The 24,638-nt window shown below is 44.1% G+C and overlaps 1 protein-coding gene across 1 annotated transcript in view; it reads right to left on the bottom strand.

The window, feature by feature from the left end:
- The window catches only part of LOC308280112 (inactive dipeptidyl peptidase 10-like), a gene marked incomplete at both ends in the record, with an annotated part of 105,280 nt that overhangs the window by 46,926 nt on the left and 33,716 nt on the right, over positions 1–24,638 (bottom strand). Inside the window, 2 exons of the mRNA XM_080720375.1 lie at positions 999–1,073; positions 14,435–14,529. Of these exons, the coding sequence (XP_080576501.1) occupies positions 999–1,073; positions 14,435–14,529 (170 nt within the window). The remainder of the gene's footprint in view (positions 1–998; positions 1,074–14,434; positions 14,530–24,638) is intronic.

Genomic DNA, 24,638 nt, shown 5'->3' on the forward strand with positions numbered 1-24,638 from the left:
TTTTGGTGACATCACTACCAAGTGCGACCTGATAGAAATAACAACAACACCCACATGAAATCTCTGGGCTCGCTGAAAGGCGAGACCAGTTGAGTATGTTCTATCAAATCTTTATAGACCAGGTTTATTCTCCACTACGCTGAAAGTGTACAGTATGTTCTCCCGAATCTTTATATACTCAGGTTATTCCCCTCAAAACATTGGCAGTACAAAGGCAGGGCCTTTAGCCAATGAGGGAGCAGCGAGCCCACACTGTTTCGTAGGAACAGTATTTCTAGTTTCATTGCATTGTCTTGACTCTTGACTCGAGTGGACTTGGTGGGGGAAGAGGACAGAGTCGAGACTGAGTAAAATCATGGGCGAGACCGAGATGAGACCGAGTCAATGAAAATTAGGACTCGAGTCCTACAACACTAGTGTTTGAAACTGAAATGTGGTGAATCGTTGGAGTTATACAGTAGGTAAAACACAAATCAGCCTGTTGTAGCGCAAGGCTGATTTGAAAAATGTCTTCCTCGATCTAGTGGGAATGTGTGTGCAAAATGTCACGGAAATCGCACACTGTGTTCATGATTTGAGGCATTTTGTTCAAAACGGAGAACTCCTGCAAACCTTGGAAGCCAATCTTAGCCAATCAGGATGGAATATGAAAAATCTGAAAGACCAGTTTTGTTTAATGAAATACTGTGTTGTGTACCGATTGGACACATTCTGTATGAGTAAAAATGTGTCACAAATCGCCCTCCTGGTGGCGTATTAACAGGCCCATGTGAAAGATTTGGGACAGAGGTTCTGCTCTGGCAGTGGCACCCAGGGAGTGTGTGTGCAGAGTTTAGCTACCATCGTGCCAACGGTGCCAGAGATTAGCTGTTGTTCACAGACGGACAGACACACAGACAGACGGACACACGGACAGACAGACAGGGAGCAAAACGGTCTCAGCCATGCCTGGCGGAGATAATAAAGCAGAGTTTGTTTAAATTGCAAACCTACAGTACCTGCTTCACGTCATAGGCGAAGAGTGCGTACTCCAGGTCCGGAGACAGGGAGTATTTGGCCACTTTGAACGCCACCTAAAGACAGAACACAAGGTAAGTTAGGCAGTTGATACCGTTGCTGTTGGGCAGGAACCTCTTATTATCTCCATATTTTAACGCAGGGGTCTTCAACGTTTTCAGGCCAAGGACCCCTTAGCTGAGAGAGAGAGATGAAGCAGGGACCCCCAGATTCCATATATGTTCGTTGTTTGACAGCACGATCATCAGTGTATTTTGGATTCATGTCAATTTGTGTTATCAGATATGTAACCACCTGAACCGTCAATACTTAATAAACTTGACCTCTCACTCTGAGCTAATAGAGCAGCGCTAATCAACCTGCGGCCTGTGGGCCGCATGCGGCCCCTGCAGCATGGCTATGCGGCCCGTCATGGTCATATATTTTGTCTACTTTCAGTGTGGACAAATAATTTCTGTGTCTCCAAAAAGAATAGGAAACAATTTTTTGTCTTGTTTTATACCATACATTTTTTTGCTCATTTGTTTGTTCCAAAAGAAGAAACTTCGTAATTTCATTGATCTTTTTGTTCAATGAGGTTTGGCCTTAGATGGAAATGTGTTACAAAATCACGTGTCTAAACGTACAAAATAGGACCGTCATTGTTAGCTTGCAGCCCTTTGACTTTTTGTATTTTGCTGAGTGGTCCCTGAGCCATCTTAAGTTGAGTAGCCCTGTAATAGAGCCTGCCTGCTTGCTCAAGGAGATAAATTGAATCTTGACCATCATAAAATTTGTGTCATCCCAATTGTGTTATTGTTATAATAATGTATTAACATACTCTAGCATACATCTTATTAATTTAAAAAAAAATCCCACCCAGTGGAATTGAGCAGTGCCTTAGTAGGATGCTCAACAGTGCCCAGTTGAAGCTAAGTCGTACATACATTATGGACAGACATACACACGTGGTCAGTTGTTGGAGTGGCTGGCACCACTCAAAAATAGTGCCGTAGTGTATATAGATTTGTCCTTCTTTTACCCTTTCTTATTGAGCATGAATTCTGTGATTAACTCTCCCGACCCGAGCCTTCTTTTCTCATACCGTTGCATAAGAGGATTTAATGAGGAGCTGAGGCCTTTGGACACGTCTGCTTTGCGCGTTCAATTATCTGGGCCAAATATAAAGACGCAGTCGGGGACCAGTGTGGTTAAGGCAGGGACGTGCTGGCCATTGGGAAAAGTGGGACAACTCCCGAACAGCCGGTTCATTCCCGGCCGGTCCAGGCCGGCCATTAGGAAAAAAATGTCGAGCAGAAACCTTGTATCTCCAAGTTTCAAATTTGTAATTTTTTTCGCAAAGCAAACCCTGCTTCATCATACAAGGCTGTCGCACAAAAGTAGTGAAAACAGCAGATCTACAAGCACACAACGCCTCCCACCGCGAGGCGTTGTGTGCTTGTAGATCGGCTGTTTTCACTAGTTTAAATAATTTTTAAAATGATAAATACAAAACAAACGGTTTTGGACCTACAAGGTTTCCACCCGACAACGACGAAATATGACTCATGTAATTGGCCCACTGGCTTGTCACAAATCTTTGAGTAGCTGCAGCGCTATAGAGAGAGCTCTCTCTCTCTATAGCACGCAATGAGGGCCTCTCCAACTCTTTTTCCCAGGCTGAATCAGGGGCCCAGCACGTCCCTGGGTTAAGGATTGACACTGGTTGGTTGCACACATAAGATAATGAAAGAAGCACAGAGAAACTCCATGGTTCCATCCACACTACAGCATGTTTTATACATCTTTACTGAAGGCAGGGGCGTCACAAGGGGGAGAGGGACTGAGTTACAAGGGCCCAAGGTGGAGGGGCCTGGAATTATTTGATACTTTAGCTATTGGAAAAATAGCAGATATACAAGCTCACAGCGCGGCACCAAGTGCCGCGCTGCGAGCTTGTATATCTGCTATTTTTGAAAAGTCGTGAAAATGTGTGCAAATCATTGAATATAATGTCTTTTTAAGCAAACGTTTGTAACTCAAATTTTGCTTCTGGGGGGTCCCTGGAGCTAAATATTTTGAGATGGGGGTCCGTGGCCAAATACATAATTTTGGGGGGTCCTTCACATGAAAATGTTTGAGCACCACTGACATAGAAACATAGGTTTTTCAAAGACTTACACACATTTTCAAGATGTGTGCAAGTCTGTGAGCTTTTATATCTGCAATTTTTCAATAGTTAAAGTACCCAGGGCCCAGAATTGTGTGCGACACCCCTGACTGGAGGGGTTTCAACTCATTGCATCACATGCTGCTTTGACAGCACTGCTGTGGAGTGGTCAACCTGAAGAATCTCAGAAGGGTTTTAAACATGACCGGGCACCACCAAACATCGGACCAAGACTGCCCATACTTTCTTTTAAAGAGACAGCGAAGATGACATTATTGCATTTTAAGCAATTAAAGCGGCACAGTCTTATTAGGGCAGTGGTTCTCAACCTATGGGTGGGGGCCCCCAGGCCAGGGGGGGTCCCCAAATTACTTTGGGGGGTTCCCCGGATGATTAACTTGATGTGAAATGATAGTTTTTCTAGATTGATATTCCTATGCATTTGTTGTATTGTTGTTGATGTACTGACATATTAGCTTGCTTATTATATTGATTTATTACCTGTTTATAAGTCACTTTGGATTAAAAGCGTCTGCTAAATGCCTAAATTGTAAATTGTGAAACATTTGTAACCCCTGGGTAAATTGCCCAGCGTTATTTGTGCCTATTTTCAAAAACCTCAACATTAGGCAGTCCATTTCATAAGCCCACAGGTTAAAAGGGTCTGGTTCACTTTAAGAGATCAGCCTAACTTGATGTGTACTGTGTTTTCTCTTTTACTTGACTCTGATTGGTCAGGATGAATGTCCTTCATTTTCTAAGCATGTGATTGGTTGGGGGGCGGGACATGAAAAGAAAATGTGTTTGTGTTTAAGAGTTGGGAGTGAGTTTTGGTGTGTGACTGGGAGAGGAGAGGACGTGAATGAAAACGAAAGCATCACGTTATAAGAATGAACCAAGTGTTTAAATCTTTGAGTGTTTAACGCATATGTATTGACCACTGAAGACTACTTTAAGACTGAATTCAAGACGAGTTCGGTTTGGGGAGACATTACCACAGTAAGCAGACGTTTCGTGCAGTAGTAAACAGCTGCACTGTATTTAGCCTCAAGCTAACGTGGCTAACGTGACGTGAACTATTCAACAACAGTGCGTTCGTTTTGGAAGATAGAGACTGTCTTCAGAGAACCAGATAGCGCACCCTGCGACCGGAAAAGCTGGGTGTTCCTCTGGCATCGTGGGACGTGGTGAGACCATTCGTCTTTTCCTTTGGAACTGTAAAAGAGACTGAACTCTGAACTTTGTATCGTCGAGACTGTGAGTAACCCTTTGCACTTCGGCTCACGTGAGTGAAGAGGCTTCATCACTCCATTCATAAAACGGCACATCGGTGTCAAACAGGCCTGCAACGTTTTATCTTGTTTGGTTAATTCCCTTATTGCCGGCTTTTTGTTTGTTTTGTGTAATAAGTGGGCCCACTATTGTACAAGGTACCTTTGAGTGTTGAATTTATAATCATATCTCTCCTATAGTGAATAGGAGGTTTACAGTAGGACTGTTGATTGGTTACTCATTTCATTTTGGGTTTACATTTAAAACAGGGTTTAAAAAAGTGTTTACAAAGGTAGTAGCTTAATTCATATTCTACTGTTTAATTTAAAAAGGTAATTCATACTACTCTGACACAGAGGTAGTTAAAAGGGTTTAAGGACTTTTATTTCATTTAATATTAGGTGGTTTGCAGAGGTCTACAGGATTTTGCCTGTTACAGTATTTTGCACATTTAAGTGCTGTTTGCCAATATAGCTGTTTGGCAGATATATATATTTCTGCACTATTTGCCAAGCAGGGGTTTTGGGTTCAGAATCTTCTGGGTATTGTTGACACTGAGGTGTCTATAGAGACAGTTAAGGACCGTGTAACATTTCCTGTGTTTTCTACCTGTTAAGGTTTTATTTTGAAGTTTAACCCTTGTGAAGGGAACTGTTTTTGGTCATCATTATTCAGGTGCTTTATGGTGAATAAATATTCATTTGTTTTATATACCACTTTGTTGTTCTTTAAATAGGTGATACTTTCTGGGGTAAAGATATCAGTCACATATGATCAATACTATAAGTTCAAAGTCTGATGTTTATGTTAAGTCAGAACTCAGGCGCTGTCTACTAAGGGCTTCAGCACCGAGGCAGCGTTACATAAAATGGAGGCACTGCTGGGATTAAGTTGATTTATTTGTGACTACATTTAACAGTACCCCAGAACTAAGTTCAATAGTAAAAACTGTCCTCACCTTAATTCAGAATGGCCCACTCCCCAGACCCACAGTTAATCACAGAATTAGTTGCTTGGTGTGACGAAGTTGGAATAGATCCAACCCATTCCATAGCTTTAAGTGGCGTGCCAAAAGAGGCAACCACTGCTGATGTTGAGAGCACGGCTGAAACTGTAAAAGCTTTTGGAAAAGTAAAAGTAAGGGCCAATAAGTTCATATCACAACTGGACAGTGACGTGATACTATGCGAATGCCGCCGCATTGTTGACCCGGCCTCGGCTCCCCCTGAATTGATTCCCATAGATGGTGGGGCTGCCTGGAAGGTAACAATAGTAGCAACTGGCCCAGCCCCAGTTGATGAGTTCACAATCAAACTAAAAACACTACTGGAAAGTGAAGGCAAGACCTTTGCTGATGTTCAAGCCCTACTCCCTCAGGGACCTGCACCCCAGCAAGAGGACACACCAGCCTCTATTATTCGAGCTGTTGGAGACTTGCTGGTAAAAACTATGCGTCCTACACCAGATAACAATCTATTCAGGCGCCTGCGGGTCTACTCGGGCGTAGTCCCCACACCAGCTGGCGAAGAGTCTCATGATAACTGGCTGGAGCAAGCCAAGCTGATGATAGAAGAATGCGACTGCTCTGATAAAGAAAAGCGCAAACGAATAGTGGAGTGCTTAAAAGGCCCGGCCCTAGAGATTATTCAAGCAGTGAGATACAATGACCCTGAAGCTGGAGCTGAAGAGTATTTGGATGCGTTAGAGGACGCATTTGGAACCTCGGAGACCGGTGAAGACCTCTATTTCAGCTTTAGGTCCATGAGGCAAAAGCCTGCAGAGAGACTTTCAGATTTTCTGAGAAGGTTGGAGAACCAGCTCACTAAAGTTGTACAGAAAGGTGGCCTAGATCGCCGTCAGCGGGATCGTTCAAGGCTGGAGCAGCTCCTCCGAGGCGCTGTGGAATCAGACATCATGCTCCTCAAGCTGCGGCTTAGGGAACGGAAAAGCAACCCTCCCACCTTTATGCGGCTGTTGAATGAGATTCGTGGGGAGGAAGACCATGATGCTGCTCGTCGAAGTTTGAATTCTACGGTACGCCAGGTCCGTACATCTGACGATGCGAAAGTTAAGCCATCTGAGGTAGATGACCTGAAAGGTCAAATAAAAGAGCTTCAGTCACTAGTTTTACAGCTGACCATGGGAGGACAGGAGTCCCCCAATCTAAGCCCAGAACCTGCTACAAGCCAGAAAAGCAGGAGGGCAGAGCCTCAAGCTGAGTCGGAGGTTGAAGCATTAAGAAGACAAGTAACAAGCCTACAGAGCCAAATGAGTGTCCTGACTGTCTCCAATAGCACGATGGCTACATCAAATGAAGGGAAAGGCAAGAACTACAGGTTTGACAGACCTGCGTCTAAGGAAGGACCAAAATCGCCTAGAGGAGAGTTTTTCTGCTACCGATGTGGAGATGATGGTCACATAGCCACCAACTGTAGTGCTCCCGAAAACCCCCAAAAGGTGATCAGGAAACTGCTACAGTCAATGCATAAGCTCAAACAAAACCAGAAAGGCCCTACAACTGGAGAAGAGAGGAGTGGATCTGCCCTAAAGAGCAACCTTGAGGCTCAGGGGGCAGTCAGTTTTCCCCCTGGTCTAGTGGGCGAGTCCTCATTTGGAACAGTGCAGATTGAGGGACATCAGTGCACTGCTCTGATGGACAGTGGCTCCAACGTCTCTATAATCTTTGAGGGCTGGTATGCACAACACCTGTCACATGTTCCCATTATTCCGATCTCCAACTTGGGCCTGTGGGGCTTGAGCGAGTCAAGTTACCCATACAAAGGGTTTGTGACAGTGGAGGTGTTTTTTCCTGATGATGAGGTCCCGAGTGCCCCAAAACTAGTGTTGGCATTGGTGTGCCCCGAAGCCAATGGTCCTGAACAGGTCCCTGTCATTATTGGAACCAATGCCAGGTCATACAAACATGAGCCTAAAGTCATGCATGCTGCCGCCAGAGGGGGTACTGCACAAACGTGGCGAGTGAGTGCACGAGCACCTGATTTGACTTCAGCCGATGACCCAGTGGCTGTAATAAAGTGGGCAGGACCGGGTCCACTAACTATTCCCCCTGGAGCTGAACGCAAGGCTATTTGTAAAGTGACTACTAAAGTGTCACTTTGTGACAATGTTCTCCTGATTGAGACCCCATCTACCGGTACACTCCCAGCTGGAGTGTTAATGCCCCCATGTGTCTTGCTCCCCTGTGAAATGGATTTGAACCGTTTCTCAGTGGTACTGAGGAATGAGTCCCTGAAGTCAAAGGCCATTCCAAAGGGAACAGTCATTGCACATGTTCACAAAGCTGACATAGCCACAGAAGTCAAACTAGATCAAACCCATGCAAACCCCATTGACCCCACACTTTTCGACTTCGGTAGTTCACCTATTCCTGCAACGTGGAAAGAGAGGTTGGCGGACAAGCTGTCCCAAAAATCTGGGGTTTTCTCACTGGAGGAGTGGGACGTCGGGTTGGCAAAAGGGGTTGAGCACAACATCCGGCTTAGTGACTCTCGTCCTTTCAGAGAGCGAGTCCGCCGCCTGGCACCCGCCGAAATCGACGACGTTCGCCGCCACCTGCAGGAGCTCCTTGCCGCTGGCATCATCAAAGAGTCGCGCAGCCCATACGCCTCCCCCATAGTAATAGCCCGAAAGAAAAGTGGCAAGATCCGAATGTGCATTGATTATCGCACTCTCAATTCTCGTACCATACCTGATCAATATACTCTACCTCGAATTGACGACGCCTTAGCCTCTCTCACAGGTTGCCAGTGGTTCTCAGTGCTGGACCTCCGTAGTGGATACTATCAAATCGCCATGTCAGAAGAAGATAAAGAGAAAACGGCGTTCATATGTCCACTCGGATTCTACCAGTTCGAGCGCATGCCCCAAGGCATAACCGGAGCCCCAGCCACTTTCCAGAGGCTCATGGAAAAGGCGGTTGGGGACATGAACCTTCTGCAGTGTCTAGTCTACCTTGACGACATAATCGTGTTTGGTAGAACATTAGAGGAACACGAAGAGCGCCTGTTAAAGGTCCTTGACCGCTTGGAAGAGTATGGCCTCAAGCTTTCAATTGATAAATGTCAATTTTGCCAACCCGAAGTCAAATATGTGGGACACGTAGTGTCGGCAGCCGGAATAGCCACAGACCCAGACAAAGTGTCAGCTGTTTCACAGTGGAAGCCGCCTACCAGCCTTAAGAGCTTGCAGTCCTTCCTGGGTTTCTGTGGCTACTACAGGAAGTTCATAAAGGGCTACTCCTCTATAGTTCGCCCACTAACTGAATTGACTAAAGGCTATCCGCCAGTGCAGCGGGGAAGAAAATCATCTAAAACAAAGTCTGAATACTTTAAAGTCTCTGAGCCTTTTGGACAGCGTTGGACACCTGCCTGCTCTGAAGCTTTCCAAAAGATAATATACAGCCTTACCCATGCCCCGGTACTTGCCTTTGCAGACCCCAACAAACCCTATATCCTCCACATCGACGCCAGCTTGGATGGTCTGGGGGCTGTATTGAACCAAGAATATCCGGAGGGGTTAAGACCTGTCGCTTTCGCCAGCAGGAAGCTAAGCCAAGCTGAACGCAACTACCCTATCCACCAACTTGAGTTTCTCTCCCTAAAGTGGGCCGTTGTGGATAAATTTCACGACTACCTTTATGGAGCAAGGTTCACCGTAATGACGGACAACAACCCGGTGACATATGTCTTGTCATCAGCTAAGCTAAATGCTGCCGGTCACAGGTGGTTGGCAGCTCTAACCACCTATGATTTTGACATTATCTACAAGCCTGGGCGAGACAATGTGGATGCCGATTGGCTGTCGAGGAATGCTATGGACACTGGAGAAGGTTGGAAGCACATACCATTGGCTGGTGTCAAGGCCATTTGTCGGCAGTTACGCATATCTCATTCTCCAAAACATCCTCACCGGATGATAGACCAGCTTGGAGCTTCATCGGATGCCATTCCAGAAGCCTACGCTTTTCCAGCCCGGCTAGCGCTAAGTCCTCTGGAGCTCCTGAGCCAGGACGAACTAAGAAAAGCCCAGGACCTAGACCCCGTCATAGGCGTGGCCAAACAGGGTTTAAGAAATGGAACCTGGCCTTCAACCACCAAAGGTACACATCCAGATGCTTTGCTACTGGCTCGGGAAGCACCCAAACTAGTGGTGAAGAACGGACTGTTATACCGAAAGATAATAAGACCCGCTGGACTGGATGCACTGCAGCTTGTCCTACCGAGTGACTACCGACTCACTGTTCTAAAGTCACTGCATGACGATGCAGGTCATCTGGGAGTTGAAAGGATAACTGCTCTTGCTAAAGACAGATTCTATTGGCCCAGGATGGCTGCAGACATTGTACAGTACATAAAAACTTGTGGCAGATGTGTGGCTCGTAAGACACTGCCTCACAAAGCAGCAACCTTGCACCAAATTACCAGCAGTGGCCCTATGGACTTGGTTTGCATGGACTTCCTATCCATTGAGCCGGATTCAAGAGGAACTGCGAATGTTTTGGTGGTTACTGACCATTTCACTCGTTACGCTCAAGCCTTCACCACGAAGGATCAACGTGCCTCGACCGTGGCCAAGGTCCTGGTGGAGAAGTTCTTCGTACACTATGGTTTGCCGGCCCGCATTCATTCCGACCAGGGGCGGGACTTTGAAAGCCGCCTTATCAAGGAGCTCCTAGGAATGTTGGGCATAAAGAAGTCAAGAACGTCCCCTTATCATCCACAAGGTGACCCGCAACCAGAGCGGTTCAACCGGACGCTTCTTTCTATGCTCGGGACCCTCGACCCTGCACAGAAACAGAAGTGGAGCCAGCACGTGAGCTTGCTGGTACATGCGTACAACTGCAGCCGCAATGACGCAACGGGTTATTCTCCCTATTATTTGATGTTTGGCCGTGAGGCAAGGCTTCCAGTTGATGTCTGTTTTGGGACATCACCAGATGACGAAGATGAAACCACATACCTGCAGTATGTGGACCAGATGAAGGCCGAATTGAAGCATGCTTATCAACTGGCAGTTGAGGCAGCTAACCAAACACACGACAGGAATAAGAGGCGTTACGATGCCAGTGTGAAAAACCAGGTCCTAGAGAAAGGGGACCGAGTACTCATTCGGGCCACCGGACTGACAGGGAAGCATAAACTGAGTGATCGATGGTTTTCAATCCCATATGTTATCATTGAAAAGCTCCCTAACATACCAGTGTACCGGTTAAAGCCTGAGAGCGGGAGATGCATTTTGAAAACGCTTCACCGCGACCATCTCCTTCCTATAGGATGTCTGGTCAGGTTCCCGCTTGATCCCGGAGAGACCAATGTACCTCTGCGGCCTGCTACCCGAGCAGCCCCAAGAACGGACACACCAGAGGGTGAAGAGGAGGAAGAGGAAGCACACAACTCTGAAGCGTCAGACTCTGAAGATGAATCTTCTGGGTGCGTTCCTAATTTCCCCAAAAGTGTCTCAGATACACTAAAGCCCCTTGAGCGACAGCTGAGTCGAGCCTTCCCTCAGCACAATGTTCCGGAGAACCAGGACAAAGATCTAGATGAGTCTGACAGTGAGGCTGGCCCACTTGCTGCAGCAGAAGAGGAAATGGATGATGTGCCACAACTAGAGGACCCTGTACGGGTCACAGGATCTGAAGAGGAAGACGTGGCAGACGTCCCCACCGAAAGATTATCTGATGGAGCTACAGAAGACCTTTGTTTTCCACGCCCCAAAAGGGAGGTGAAGCCGGTCACTCGACTAACCTACGATGCCCCTGGCCATTCTGTAGACCAGCCAGTGGTCGTCGTACACAGGGGGATGAAGATATCCATCAGCAGAAACTCAAGACAGTTCCCTTTTCATATGCCCTGCCTTTTTCCGAGTCCCCGATATTCCCCTTCCATGACCAAATATAACTGTTTGAACGATTTGTTTTGTTGTGGAAAGTCTGATGAGGACATTCAGACGTTTAGAAGGGGGAGCGTGTAACCCCTGGGTAAATTGCCCAGCGTTATTTGTGCCTATTTTCAAAAACCTCAACATTAGGCAGTCCATTTCATAAGCCCACAGGTTAAAAGGGTCTGGTTCACTTTAAGAGATCAGCCTAACTTGATGTGTACTGTGTTTTCTCTTTTACTTGACTCTGATTGGTCAGGATGAATGTCCTTCATTTTCTAAGCATGTGATTGGTTGGGGGGCGGGACATGAAAAGAAAATGTGTTTGTGTTTAAGAGTTGGGAGTGAGTTTTGGTGTGTGACTGGGAGAGGAGAGGACGTGAATGAAAACGAAAGCATCACGTTATAAGAATGAACCAAGTGTTTAAATCTTTGAGTGTTTAACGCATATGTATTGACCACTGAAGACTACTTTAAGACTGAATTCAAGACGAGTTCGGTTTGGGGAGACATTACCACAGTAAGCAGACGTTTCGTGCAGTAGTAAACAGCTGCACTGTATTTAGCCTCAAGCTAACGTGGCTAACGTGACGTGAACTATTCAACAACAGTGCGTTCGTTTTGGAAGATAGAGACTGTCTTCAGAGAACCAGATAGCGCACCCTGCGACCGGAAAAGCTGGGTGTTCCTCTGGCATCGTGGGACGTGGTGAGACCATTCGTCTTTTCCTTTGGAACTGTAAAAGAGACTGAACTCTGAACTTTGTATCGTCGAGACTGTGAGTAACCCTTTGCACTTCGGCTCACGTGAGTGAAGAGGCTTCATCACTCCATTCATAAAACGGCACATCGGTGTCAAACAGGCCTGCAACGTTTTATCTTGTTTGGTTAATTCCCTTATTGCCGGCTTTTTGTTTGTTTTGTGTAATAAGTGGGCCCACTATTGTACAAGGTACCTTTGAGTGTTGAATTTATAATCATATCTCTCCTATAGTGAATAGGAGGTTTACAGTAGGACTGTTGATTGGTTACTCATTTCATTTTGGGTTTACATTTAAAACAGGGTTTAAAAAAGTGTTTACAAAGGTAGTAGCTTAATTCATATTCTACTGTTTAATTTAAAAAGGTAATTCATACTACTCTGACACAGAGGTAGTTAAAAGGGTTTAAGGACTTTTATTTCATTTAATATTAGGTGGTTTGCAGAGGTCTACAGGATTTTGCCTGTTACAGTATTTTGCACATTTAAGTGCTGTTTGCCAATATAGCTGTTTGGCAGATATATATATTTCTGCACTATTTGCCAAGCAGGGGTTTTGGGTTCAGAATCTTCTGGGTATTGTTGACACTGAGGTGTCTATAGAGACAGTTAAGGACCGTGTAACATTTCCTGTGTTTTCTACCTGTTAAGGTTTTATTTTGAAGTTTAACCCTTGTGAAGGGAACTGTTTTTGGTCATCATTATTCAGGTGCTTTATGGTGAATAAATATTCATTTGTTTTATATACCACTTTGTTGTTCTTTAAATAGGTGATACTTTCTGGGGTAAAGATATCAGTCACATATGATCAATACTATAAGTTCAAAGTCTGATGTTTATGTTAAGTCAGAACTCAGGCGCTGTCTACTAAGGGCTTCAGCACCGAGGCAGCGTTACACATTGTTTTCTCACTTAAGTAAACAAACCAACATAAGGTTTAAGTGTATAGAGGGCATCTGCACATTTCTAAGGTGAAAGTTTAAAGACTTTTTAATACCTCTAAAAGGACAAATTAAACATTGGCCAAATTGTCAACTCTAGTGCTCGTCAGGGTGGGAGGGGGTCCCCAGTTAGAAATATGATTCCTTTCCATCGCTCCAGACCCCATTCATTTTTACCATAAAAATAAAATAGATACGATGTGCTATATTTAAATCATTGCCTGCCACAGAATGAGTTTGACGAGTTACGTGTTGGCGCTGGATGGCGCTGTTCGCTATAGCCTATGGGTCACCAATTATTTTCCCATTCCCCTGGACGTCACCTGACACGTAACCGCAACAACAACAACAAAAAAATAATATTTTTTAGGAATTAAAAGAAGAAGAAAAAAAAATACACAAGCTCGGACGCAGGATGATTTTTCAAAGGTTGGTGAAAAACACTCTGAATCCTGGTAGAATCAAATGTTTTATAGTCATCATTCATAAAATCCTGGATGACTGGATTCTAGCCTTAAAATATTCTTTTGGAAATCTCTATGCCAGGGGGTTTTCAGGCCAAGGACCCCTTAGTTGAGAGAGAGATGAAGCAGGGACCCCCACTACATATCGCATAAGATTGTGTAGCAGATATTCATCGATTTCTTATACAGCTTAGACATGTTTGACAGCACAGTATCGTCAGTGTAGGTTGGATTAATGTGTATTGTCATACTGTACATTTAACCACTTGAACTGTCAATACCTTCTAGTCTGCTTTTCTTTTCCCTTTACACCAATCCTCTGCTGCGAGGCATTGTGAGCTTGTATATCGGCTATTTTTTGGCTAATGTTCCACTAAAAATATAGAGGTGATCAAATGATTAATGTTAAAAACATTAGTAACTCTGAGGACCCCCTAGGGGTCCCGGACCCCATGTTGAAGACCTCTGCTCTATGGGGAAAAAAATAATGGGGTCTGAAATGATGGAACCAGAACATGGCCACCACTGCTATGCCCTTCTGCAGCATAAAACCACTACTTTAGAGATGGTAACTTATAGAAATAAAAGTCTACTCATTCAGTTTCAAAGTCTTCTCGTTTTGCATACAAATTCAGGGGAGGATGCGAAATCTATAGCCTCTTGGCTGAAATTGCTTTAAATTGCCCCCAAAAAGGACTCATTTACAAAGTGCAGCCTTTGCGCCCCAGAGCACCAAACAAAACAGAGAGGAGAGGACGTGTCTAAAAGCAATCCTCTGGCTCTAAAGTAGCCTAACAGTGCATTGCAGGTTTATTGCATGTCTCTCCCCATCTCTCTCTCCCCGTTTCCTGTCCATCTCCACTTCCCACTATAAAAAAACAAAGGCAGAAAACCCCCAAAAATATATATTTTATAAAAGCATATCCTCTTACGAACGTGCTGTTGCTCAGAATGACCTCCGACCTGTTGGACACGAAGTCGAACTTGATGACGTCGCCATCACGGTTCCTGTACACCACCACAGAATCTGCAGGGAGGCGGGGCAAAACAGAGAACATGAACGTTAAAAATGTATACGGGGACGTGCAGAGAATGTTAGAGAAGCAGGGGCTGAAATTTCTAAAAGGGCCTTTTGGTGAAAATCTCGAAAATAGCAGACCTCCAAGCGTGTTGTGAGCTTGGAGGTCGGCTATTTCCGATGCTTGATTTCTACACTACTCTACTTTCATGGTCTGGAGAGAGGGCACTTTTTACAGACAGATAAAAGGGCAGGGGCTCAAGCCCCCTTTGATGTCTAGTCCTCGATTATAATACGACCCCATATTTTGAGGATATGTTTTCTAGAATAAAATGTTGTCAGGTATTCGGGCCAATACGGTATTTGTTTTGTGTGCATTGCTGCTGCTGCCTCAGGCCGACGGTGCTGTACATACAGTAAGAACAGCTGCTCCTAATGAGCATGCCTCTAAAAGGTCAAAGGCTAATTTACTGTATATCCTTGTTGTTGTCGGGTGGAAACCTTGTATGTCCAAAACCGTTTGTTTTGTATTCATCATTAAAAAACATTTTTAAATTGTGAAAATAGCCGATCTACAACCACACAACGCCTCGCATGGCGCTTGTAGATCTGCTATTTTCACTAGTTTTGTGCAACAGTCTGGCATGATGAAGCAGAGCTTTACTTTACGTGAAAACGTACACATTTGAAACTTGGAGCTACAGGGTTTCTGCCCGACAGTGACGATATGTACATATAGTATTTTTTTTTTTACCACAGGCTGTAAAAGAAAATAAAAAAATAAAAAAACAGATGAAAAGCTAATTCAGATCACTGCAGCTTGGAAGACTTAATATGGGGGGAGGGGGAGATTGCCATGACCTTAAAAGACATACAGTATGTATACAGTATGTATGCCCCATCTCTTACCCCATTTTATCAAGAGACAGCATAATACACAGAATTATGTATAAACACAGTACATACATTAGGAAGATAATAATCTCAAGAACAGATTCCGAGCTCAACAAAACAATTATTTTTCTTCCTTTTCTTTCGTTTTTGACGATGGGTTCCCAGATTGGGAAGATAATGAAGCTAGAAAAAGCACCCCTCGGAGCACAGGTCTCCACCAGTGAGAACAGCACTTCTGCATTCCAGTGGGACTAGTAATTAACATAGCATCACAACCACTTTGTCCATTTATATGTTGAGGAAGCTGCCTGCAACAGAGCAGAAAGCCTGCAGCACTCCAATTTAGATAAAGTCTTTTCGGTGCACGGCTCAAAAGAACACGAGACAATGAAGAAGTTGCCAGCACTCGAGGAATCTCCTTTTAAAAGATTTTATTTACCTTACTGGTCAATGGAAAACGCGTTTCGACCTAAGTCTTAGGTGCTGGCAACTTCTGTCCATTTATATGTTGGCTATTAAAAAATAGGCGAGCTTGTACATCTGCTATTTCTGAACATTTCTGAAAAGTATTGAGAATGGTATTGAGAAAATTGCACGTATTTTTTCTCTTCTGGGGGTCCTCCTGGCACAATACATGTTTCCAATGGGGGTCCACGGCCCAAATACATATATCAACTTGGGGGTCCTTGGCATGAAAAATGTGAGCACCACCGGTCTGTCGTTCCCAGTTCACACTTGAACTTCACCGGGACTGCTGCTGCTGAAGGCAAACGGTGGTTCACATGGGGTCTACTGATTGTAGCTAGCAGGGAAGGTAGATTATAGTGTGTGATGAAAGCATGGAGCCAAAACGTGTCTGTGGAATGTTTTGTTAGCTTTTTATTTAGAACTGGGAAGTACTTCTGGGAACGAAGCGCGACACAACAAAGGAGTACCGCCGTGCCAAATGGGTGGCGCGACGGGTGATGTTATTACTGTCGTCGCATCCAACTCCTCACAATAGAACGATCTGAGAGTGACAATATGTCGGCTGTGTGGGTAAAGCTGTGCACCGTGGATTGTCGAGTCGACAGTTGCATCTAGTTCATTCAACTTAAGCCTCCATTCAACTTAAGCCACCACTTTAGCTTCTTCTTGAAAATGAAATAAAATAAAATCACCACTAAGAAGAGACAATCAGGTCTTCTGTTGTGGTCCAGTGCACAGAGCATGGCTTGCTAGCATGGAAATGAGCCGCAGAGCCATGCATATATATCGTCACTGTCGGCCAGAAACCTTGTATCTCCAAGTTTCAAATTTGTCGATTTTTTTCCCGTAAAGTAAAGCCCTGCTTTAGAAGATTGTCGCACAAAACGAGTGAAAATAGCAGATCTATAGCCGAATATACTTACAGTATATTGAAATATTTTCACAGACAGAAAGTGTACCAAGGTTGCAGCTACAAACCTACCCTAACTCTAAACCCCTTTTGAAATAGGCTATACAGTATATGTGACATTAATACTAGTATAGTACACACAGTATATAGCCTATATGTTTTTTCATAATAAGAGAAATGGAGCGAGGAAACCCCTCACTGACCCCACAGAGTATGTACAGGCTACACTGTAGTTGTATTGTTATGTTTTGCTCAGCTTGCAGCAAAATAATGAAGGACATAATACTGTATTATTGACGAGACATCGTTGCTAATGTCACATGACTTTACACACACACACACACACACACACACACAAACACACACACACACACACACACACACACACACACACACACACACACACACACACACACACACACACACACACACACACACACACACACACACACACACACACAATGAATATAGCATATAGCATAAAATGACCCTGTTGAATTTACTATAACATGGGCAGGGTTGTTATCCATATCTCTCTCTCTCTCTCTCTCTCTCTCTCTCTCTCTCTCTCTCTCTCTCCTGACTAATCCGTTGTGAATAAAGTCCTCTAATTTACATTAATCATACATTAGGAGAATGTAACATAAACAAGCAGACTATGAATAATTCACGGAGTGGATTACTGAGGCCTTCATAATGTATACACTGACCTGAAGTAAATGTTGTAATGTATGGATGTACAGTATTAGCCTCCCGTCTCTAACCACTGTGCTACTGTAGTAGCCTATATCCTCTCTGTCGGGGGGAAACCTCAGAGGTCCAAATTAAAAAGCAGCAGATCGACAAGCTCAAAATGATCTGCTACTTTTCAGTTTTTTCTTAAAATCTTTATCCCATGATTTTTGTGTCAATTGTCTAAAGTAATCCTGGGCGCTACAATCCCTCTGCCAACCAGCAACGGACTGACCTCATGATTCCTTCTATGCATGAGGAGTCCAAGCCGCTTCTTTTCACCTGACAGGGGGGGGTTTCCCCAGCTGGACATAACACGTGGGAAGGAACACGTTATTCCAACCAGTTCCTTTCCCATCAGGTTCCCCGGCTGGCCAGGGGGAGGTAGTATAGAGACCAGGATTACTGCATGTTTTTTGTGAGGGTACCGACCTTAGGGGACACGGGGAAAACATGCAAACTCCACACAGAAAGGCCCTTTCGCCAACCCCACCCTATAGGGTGTGGGCACTCATGACGCGGAGGAGAGAACACACAGCGCCCACAGCGTCCCCAGCGAGAATCGAACCCATGACCTTACAACTGTTACCGACTGCGCCACCATGCCCCCTTGCTTTTCTTTTTTATTTCTTTTTTGGCTTTTATTGTTAGGATAGTAGTCTGATGGGGGGTGACACGCAGCAGAGGCCGTCAGGATCGGGACTCAAACCCGCGACGCGCTGTCAGGCTACTTTGGAGCTTAGGTGCCCGGACCGCTACGCCAGCGCTCCAGGCTTACTTTTGATGCTCTGGTGTGACGCTGTAGTATGATCAAGTAGAGCTGTTAATTTACGACAAAACACCAAAAGTTAACACATTGGCTGCTAAAAAATCAAAAAATAGTCTGGAAATGTCTTAACATCAATTGTGGCACTCCTGGCGTTTCTATCAATAAATAATAATCAATGTTAGTAATTTATCGCCAGATTAGCAAAAACACTACATTACCCATAAGCCCCAGCGGCACTCGCTGATGACGTGCGCTGGTGACGCGCAGAGCGCTGGTGACGCGCAGATCACTGGTAAACAGAGGCTCATTCTGCTCCCATGTTATGTGAACGGGGCCTGCCCCGCAATGGGGTCTCAATGGAGCGACTTGATTACACAATGAATTGGATTATACAATACCATGTTAACGTTATGATGCGGGACCATCACCCGAGCCGATGTATGCACGCACGTCGTGCGCACACGCGCCCCAGTGAGTTCCATTAACCCTATGATGACATCCTATGTGTTAAAATAAGTTTTCTGCCCGACAAGGCGACAACAGCGATGTATATGCAACCTAAACACACAAGTCAGTCTCTAAACCAAGAGGTTCTCAAAATGGGTCCTGGGGGCATCAAGTTCGGTTCAACCACTTTAACTATCGGCTATTTTCAATATAGCCGACCTATATTCAACTAATAAGCATTGTAGTCGGGACCACATTATATGAAGATAATGGTTGCAAAATGGGTGGTGTGCCTATTTAAAAAAAAACAGAAAAGAAAAAAAAACGTTGAAAATAGACGATCTAAGAGCTCACGACACGTCACAATACGATACATTGTGAGCTTGCAGCTATAAGCTATGTTTTTATTTTGGAGTGTCCGTACGGCAACCCCAGCTGCAGCCACACAGCGGAGCTGTTGAGCAGCCTGCACCGCTCACTTCACACTGGGTGTGATTTAGTTTTTTTTGTGACAGATGGGAGTCAAGCCCGATTGGAGTGAGAATTCTGCAAGCTAGAATCAAGCTTGTGGATCGACGATGTACACCAGCGATCAAAAAAACAAATAAGCATGCGTGTGTGTGTGTGTGTGTGTGTGTGTGTGTGTGTGTGTGTGTGTGTGTGTGTGTGTGTGTGTGTGTGTGTGTGTGTGCGTGCGTGCGTACCAGCCGGTGTCTATAATGAGGAGCCACATGCCACAGGTCCCGTCATTATTATGATCTCCCAGCGGAGAGAAGGGACACAGCAGGCGCCGTCTCTCTGTCACATCTAGAGTATAGGACAGTCTGTCCCTGCCGTCCTTTTGTCTCCATGTCTGTCTGTCACGGATCTATCATTTACACGCTCCAGCAGCCCATTAACATGAGGTCGATTCAATACGACGCCTTCTAAATCAGTACTCAAACCTTTTCATCCTTTCATATATATATATATATATATATATATATATATATATATATATATATATATATATATATATATCGCCGCGGACCCCCATCTGAAAATGTTTTGTGCCAGGGACCCAGATTGTGTATTAAAAATTACACGCTGTGAGCTTATATATCTGCTATTTTTACCACTGCTCTAAACCAATGCTCTAAAAAGTAAGTGAAATACTTATGTTGCTATACTGTATATATATATGAATCGTGAAACCTGAATCGTGTACATTATATCAGGGCTCGTATTCAATTAGTGTGAATATATCTAATTTTGTTGTCTTTCTCAGCCCTTCTATTTATTACCCAGTTCATTACTCAATCGCTCTCTCCCTTTCTGTCTGTCTGTCTCTGCCCCTCTACTCAACCAATCTGCCTATTATTATTCTTGTGAGGACGTTAACATTTTAGGACGACGATTTTATGAATGCCATTCTTAAGAGGGCATATCTAACCACAAGCCTATAGAGCCGTGCTGCAACGCGTTGGCGAGCTCGTAAATGGTACGTTTTCCGGGGCACGACACCGGCACTGACACTGACTAAGTATAAATCATGTTTCACACTTAATTCCAACCCCTGGACATTCTAAATGTCTTATCCTAATCCTTAACCCCAACCTGAATCATTTTTCTAATTGTAAAAGTATCTCTGAAGATCTATGAGACAAAATGATTCTCTTGAGGACCAGGAAAACGGTCCCTCACATTGTCCATTTCTAATGTTTTGTGTGACAGCCAGGGGTCATCGCCATGCTGGCTTGTTTTGCCACAGACAATAATATTACCAGAAACACATTAAGAGATCACCCTGAATGACCATTCGAGATGTGCCGATTGATCGGTGACTGATCGCGATCGGCCGATAATGCCTCTATTGGCTTTGATCGGTATCGGCTTTTCCGATCTACAAGCTAGATCAGCTATTTTCACAAGTGGGACTGAATGTAATCTCAGCTTCAACTCCTACAATTCCAAGTGTTGAATTGGATACTAAAGGACCCCAGCCTGCAATATAACAGTTGTCAATTCATGATACTTTCTCAATGTTTATACTTATATACAATGTCAATGTTTTGTAAGAAGAATCATTAAATATATAAAAGCTGCTCTAGTAACAAAATAAATGGAAGAATTTATGGATTTGACGCTGTGATTGGGAATATCGGTATCGGCTGAATAAGTGTCATATAAGTAAATAAGTGTCATACATACTCTGAAGAAAACCTGGAGACTTGACATTCATTGGGACTTGATGAAAATAAGAACGTTATAAAAGGTGTTTGAAACAGAAATTCTAGAATTTGCCACGGAGAAGACCAAGTCTTTCCATTGGCACATTTGTCCGTGTAGAGCTGAGGTCCTCAACCTTTTCAGGCCGCGACCCCCAAAATAATCATATTCTAACTGGGGACCCCCCCACCCTGACAAGCACTAAGAGTTGAGGAATTACATTACGGTTCTATTGTGAAAATGCGAGGCGTTGTGAGCATGTAGATCGGCTATTTTCACAATTTCAGCCTCTAATATTTGAGAATTTGACCAATGTTTAACTTTCCATTTTAGTGGTATTAAAAAGTCCTTAAATTGTCACTTTAGACATGTTGCAGATAGCCTCTATACACTTAAACTTTATGTTAGTTTGTTTACTGTTGAGTGAGAAAACAATGTTGCACATTAAGTTAATCATCTGGGGACCCGCCAAAATAATTTGGTGACCCCCCCCTGGGGGTCCCGACCCACATGTTGAGAACCACTGGTGTAGAGGACATGTGGTCCTCACAAGTACAGTATAGTAAATACAAACACACACACGCAACCTCGCTAGTAAGCAGGCGGTCCCAGGATGGACCCACATCAATTAACTACACCTCCTGTCTGTCACCGAGGATGATGATGATGATGATGATGGTCCAGCACCACCGTGAGAAGGGCCGATCCCAACACGCCACACTGAGACGCCATCTGTGGCTCAGAGGGGCTCGTGGCGTCTCATGGGTCTTGAATCGCCCCAAAACCACATGCGCACGCACGCACGCGTGCACACACACACACACACACACACACACACACACACACAGACACAGACACACACACACACACACACACACACACACACACACACACACACACACACACACACACACACACACACACAGCGGGGTTTTGCAACAGGTGCCATTTTTCAAAGAATTTACTCTAAAACCTAATGTGGTCGTCGGGGGAGGAACCTCATGTCTCCATTTAACTTTTTTCTTCTTATATATATATATATACTGTAGGCTATTTATATATATAGATGCTATATATATATATATATATATATATATATATATATATATATATATATATTAATTGATGCCCTACTTGTTTATACTACAGTGTCACACAAAAGTTGCAAACTACAAGCTGGCAACGCATTGATTGATTGATTGATTGATTGATTGATTGATTGATTGATTGAATAATGTATTAACCATTTGCAAAAGGTACAGAGGTATACAGTTATACAATTAAAAAAACAACACTGCCTGTCTGTCTGTCTGTCTGTCTGTCTGTCTGTCTGTCTGTCTGTCTGTCTGTCTGTCTGTCTGTCACAATCAATAATCAAAACAACCGCACAAAAAAGATGAACCACCTGTTCCTTAAAAAAGAAGAAAAAAAAATAACACGATTTTTTTTCCCAAGGTGAGGTAATATAATGGAGAAAATGCCATTGATTTGAGAAACTCGTTAAAAAGTGTGCTTCTGCATAGTTTTCTTTTCTTTTAGATTGAAGGCCGTTGAGGAGGCAGGAAGCAGAACCCATGGACACCAGCGACGGGGGTGGAAACCTCATTATGTACAAAATTCAATTCAATTCGAAAATAGCAACATACAAAAAATAGCAACAATAACTGCCGATCTATGCCATGCGCTTTGAGCTTGTAGATCGTCTATTTTCCTACTTGTGTGTGACACTCTAGTATAACGAAGTGGGACATTAACTTACGAAAAAAACAACAACAACAAAAAGAATATCGTCACTTGTCAGGCAGAAACCTCGTATCAGTTTCAAAATTATATGTTCTTTTGCTAAGCAAAGCCCTGCTTCATCACACAAAATGGTAAATGGTGCATTTATATAGCGCTTTTATCCAAGGCGCTTTACATAGATTGTGCATTACATTCACCCATTCACGCACACATTCATACACCGGTGGCGGAGGAAACCATGCAAGGCACCAACCTACTCACCGGGAGCAACTAGGGGTTCAGAGTCTTGCTCAAGGACTCTTCAACATTAACTCAGGGGGGGCCCGGATTCGAACTGGGAACCCTTCGGGAACCCTTCGTGCTCTAATAACGGTTTCTCTACCCCTGAGCTATGCCGACACAAGGCCGTCGCACAAAACTAGTTAAAACAGCAGATCTACAAATCGGCTGTTTTCACTAGTTTAGTTAATTTTCTAAATGATAAATACAAAACGAACGCTTTTGGACATACAAGGTTTCCACCCGACAACGGCGATAATATGTTAAAATATGGAGATAAGAGGTTTTACTGGGTGCGTCTCTATTGTGCTGGAGAAGGCCAGTCCATCTTTGTAAACCATTTCTTAAAGGAGCACTTTCATTCACCAATTTATCCCCTCTCATCTTCATACAATATAATTGGTCCCTGAAAAAAGACATGAAAATGTCCCAGGTTGGCGGGTTGAATAGTGGGTGAAGTGGTCCTTCAAACGTCTGCAGCAGTGTTTGCCTGTACGAGGGACGTTATTACACAAGGAAGGACATTTAAAACGTCAGACTAGGCTGTCTGTCTGTCTGACTGAAGGGCCATTTATAGTTACGTATGGTTGATTTTGTGTACGTTTTTGGGTGAGACAGTACGTACGGTAGTTACGTCGACATACATAGTTGCTCTATGCGTTATGTACGTGCCGACCCACTCTCCGCTCCAATCCTGCTCCCGTTGGAGCCGCGCGCCACATGGAGGGGATCTTCTGCACAGCACACACGTGTAAAAACCGAAGCATTTTTAGCCAAAATATGTAGAACCACAGAATTTCTTGACCCGACGACCGACGTGATGTTTTGTAACAGTCTGGACTGGTTCTGCAGCTGCTGTCTAACGCAACATTATCGCGGTAAATGCAACTCCGCGAGTGTACAGATTTAACCACCCAGACTGAGTAATAATAACAACACAGTGCACTGCACCCATCTCGCTTTTGGATGAGAGGCGGTGTGAGTGTGTGCGCGCGCATTTGTGTGTATGTATTCTCATGCCAATGCACAGCCGTTCCTGTGAGGAATGACGTCTTCTTGGTTGCAATGACGTTTCTTTTTTTTACCGTTTCTTGCTAAAATTATATTTCTTGTTGGGACACAAATAGTTTGTTTCAGAACCGCTGTTATAAGTAGTTGTCCTCACTACTGCCACGGTTGACAAAAGTTCGCCACGGCCGGGTAGTTCAAGCGTACGTACGTTTTTATCGGTTTTGATCCGTCAGGTTGAGTGTTGTCCGTAAGGTTACGGAGACAAACAATTACGTCCGGACTTACTGAGCAACCGGATCAAATGACTCTCCCCCTCCGTTTCTTGTGTATTCCTGCGGTCCTTATGTATTACTATGCATGGTACTTGAGACACGTTTTAATCTCGTCAAGTGGGCTCCCGACAAGAAAATAGCTGATCCTGCTGTCATCGCTTTGTCATTTCCATTGCTGAAAATACATTTAAAAACATATTTGAGAGTTTTCGTTCTGCTAAGCAGCAAAATAGGCTCAAACTGAACTGGTAGTAGGACTTGTGAAAGGTGAAACCGAAGTGGGGTGAGGAGGGACATTCCCTATCGAGCTTGTAGATCTGCTATTTTTGAAAAATCGTGACTCGTGAAAAAGTCTTTGAATATTTCAAATCCTTCTAAGGTTTTT

Source organism: Nannobrachium achirus (assembly GCF_963921795.1).
Source record: "Nannobrachium achirus genome assembly, chromosome: 24".
NCBI lineage: Eukaryota > Metazoa > Chordata > Actinopteri > Myctophiformes > Myctophidae > Nannobrachium > Nannobrachium achirus.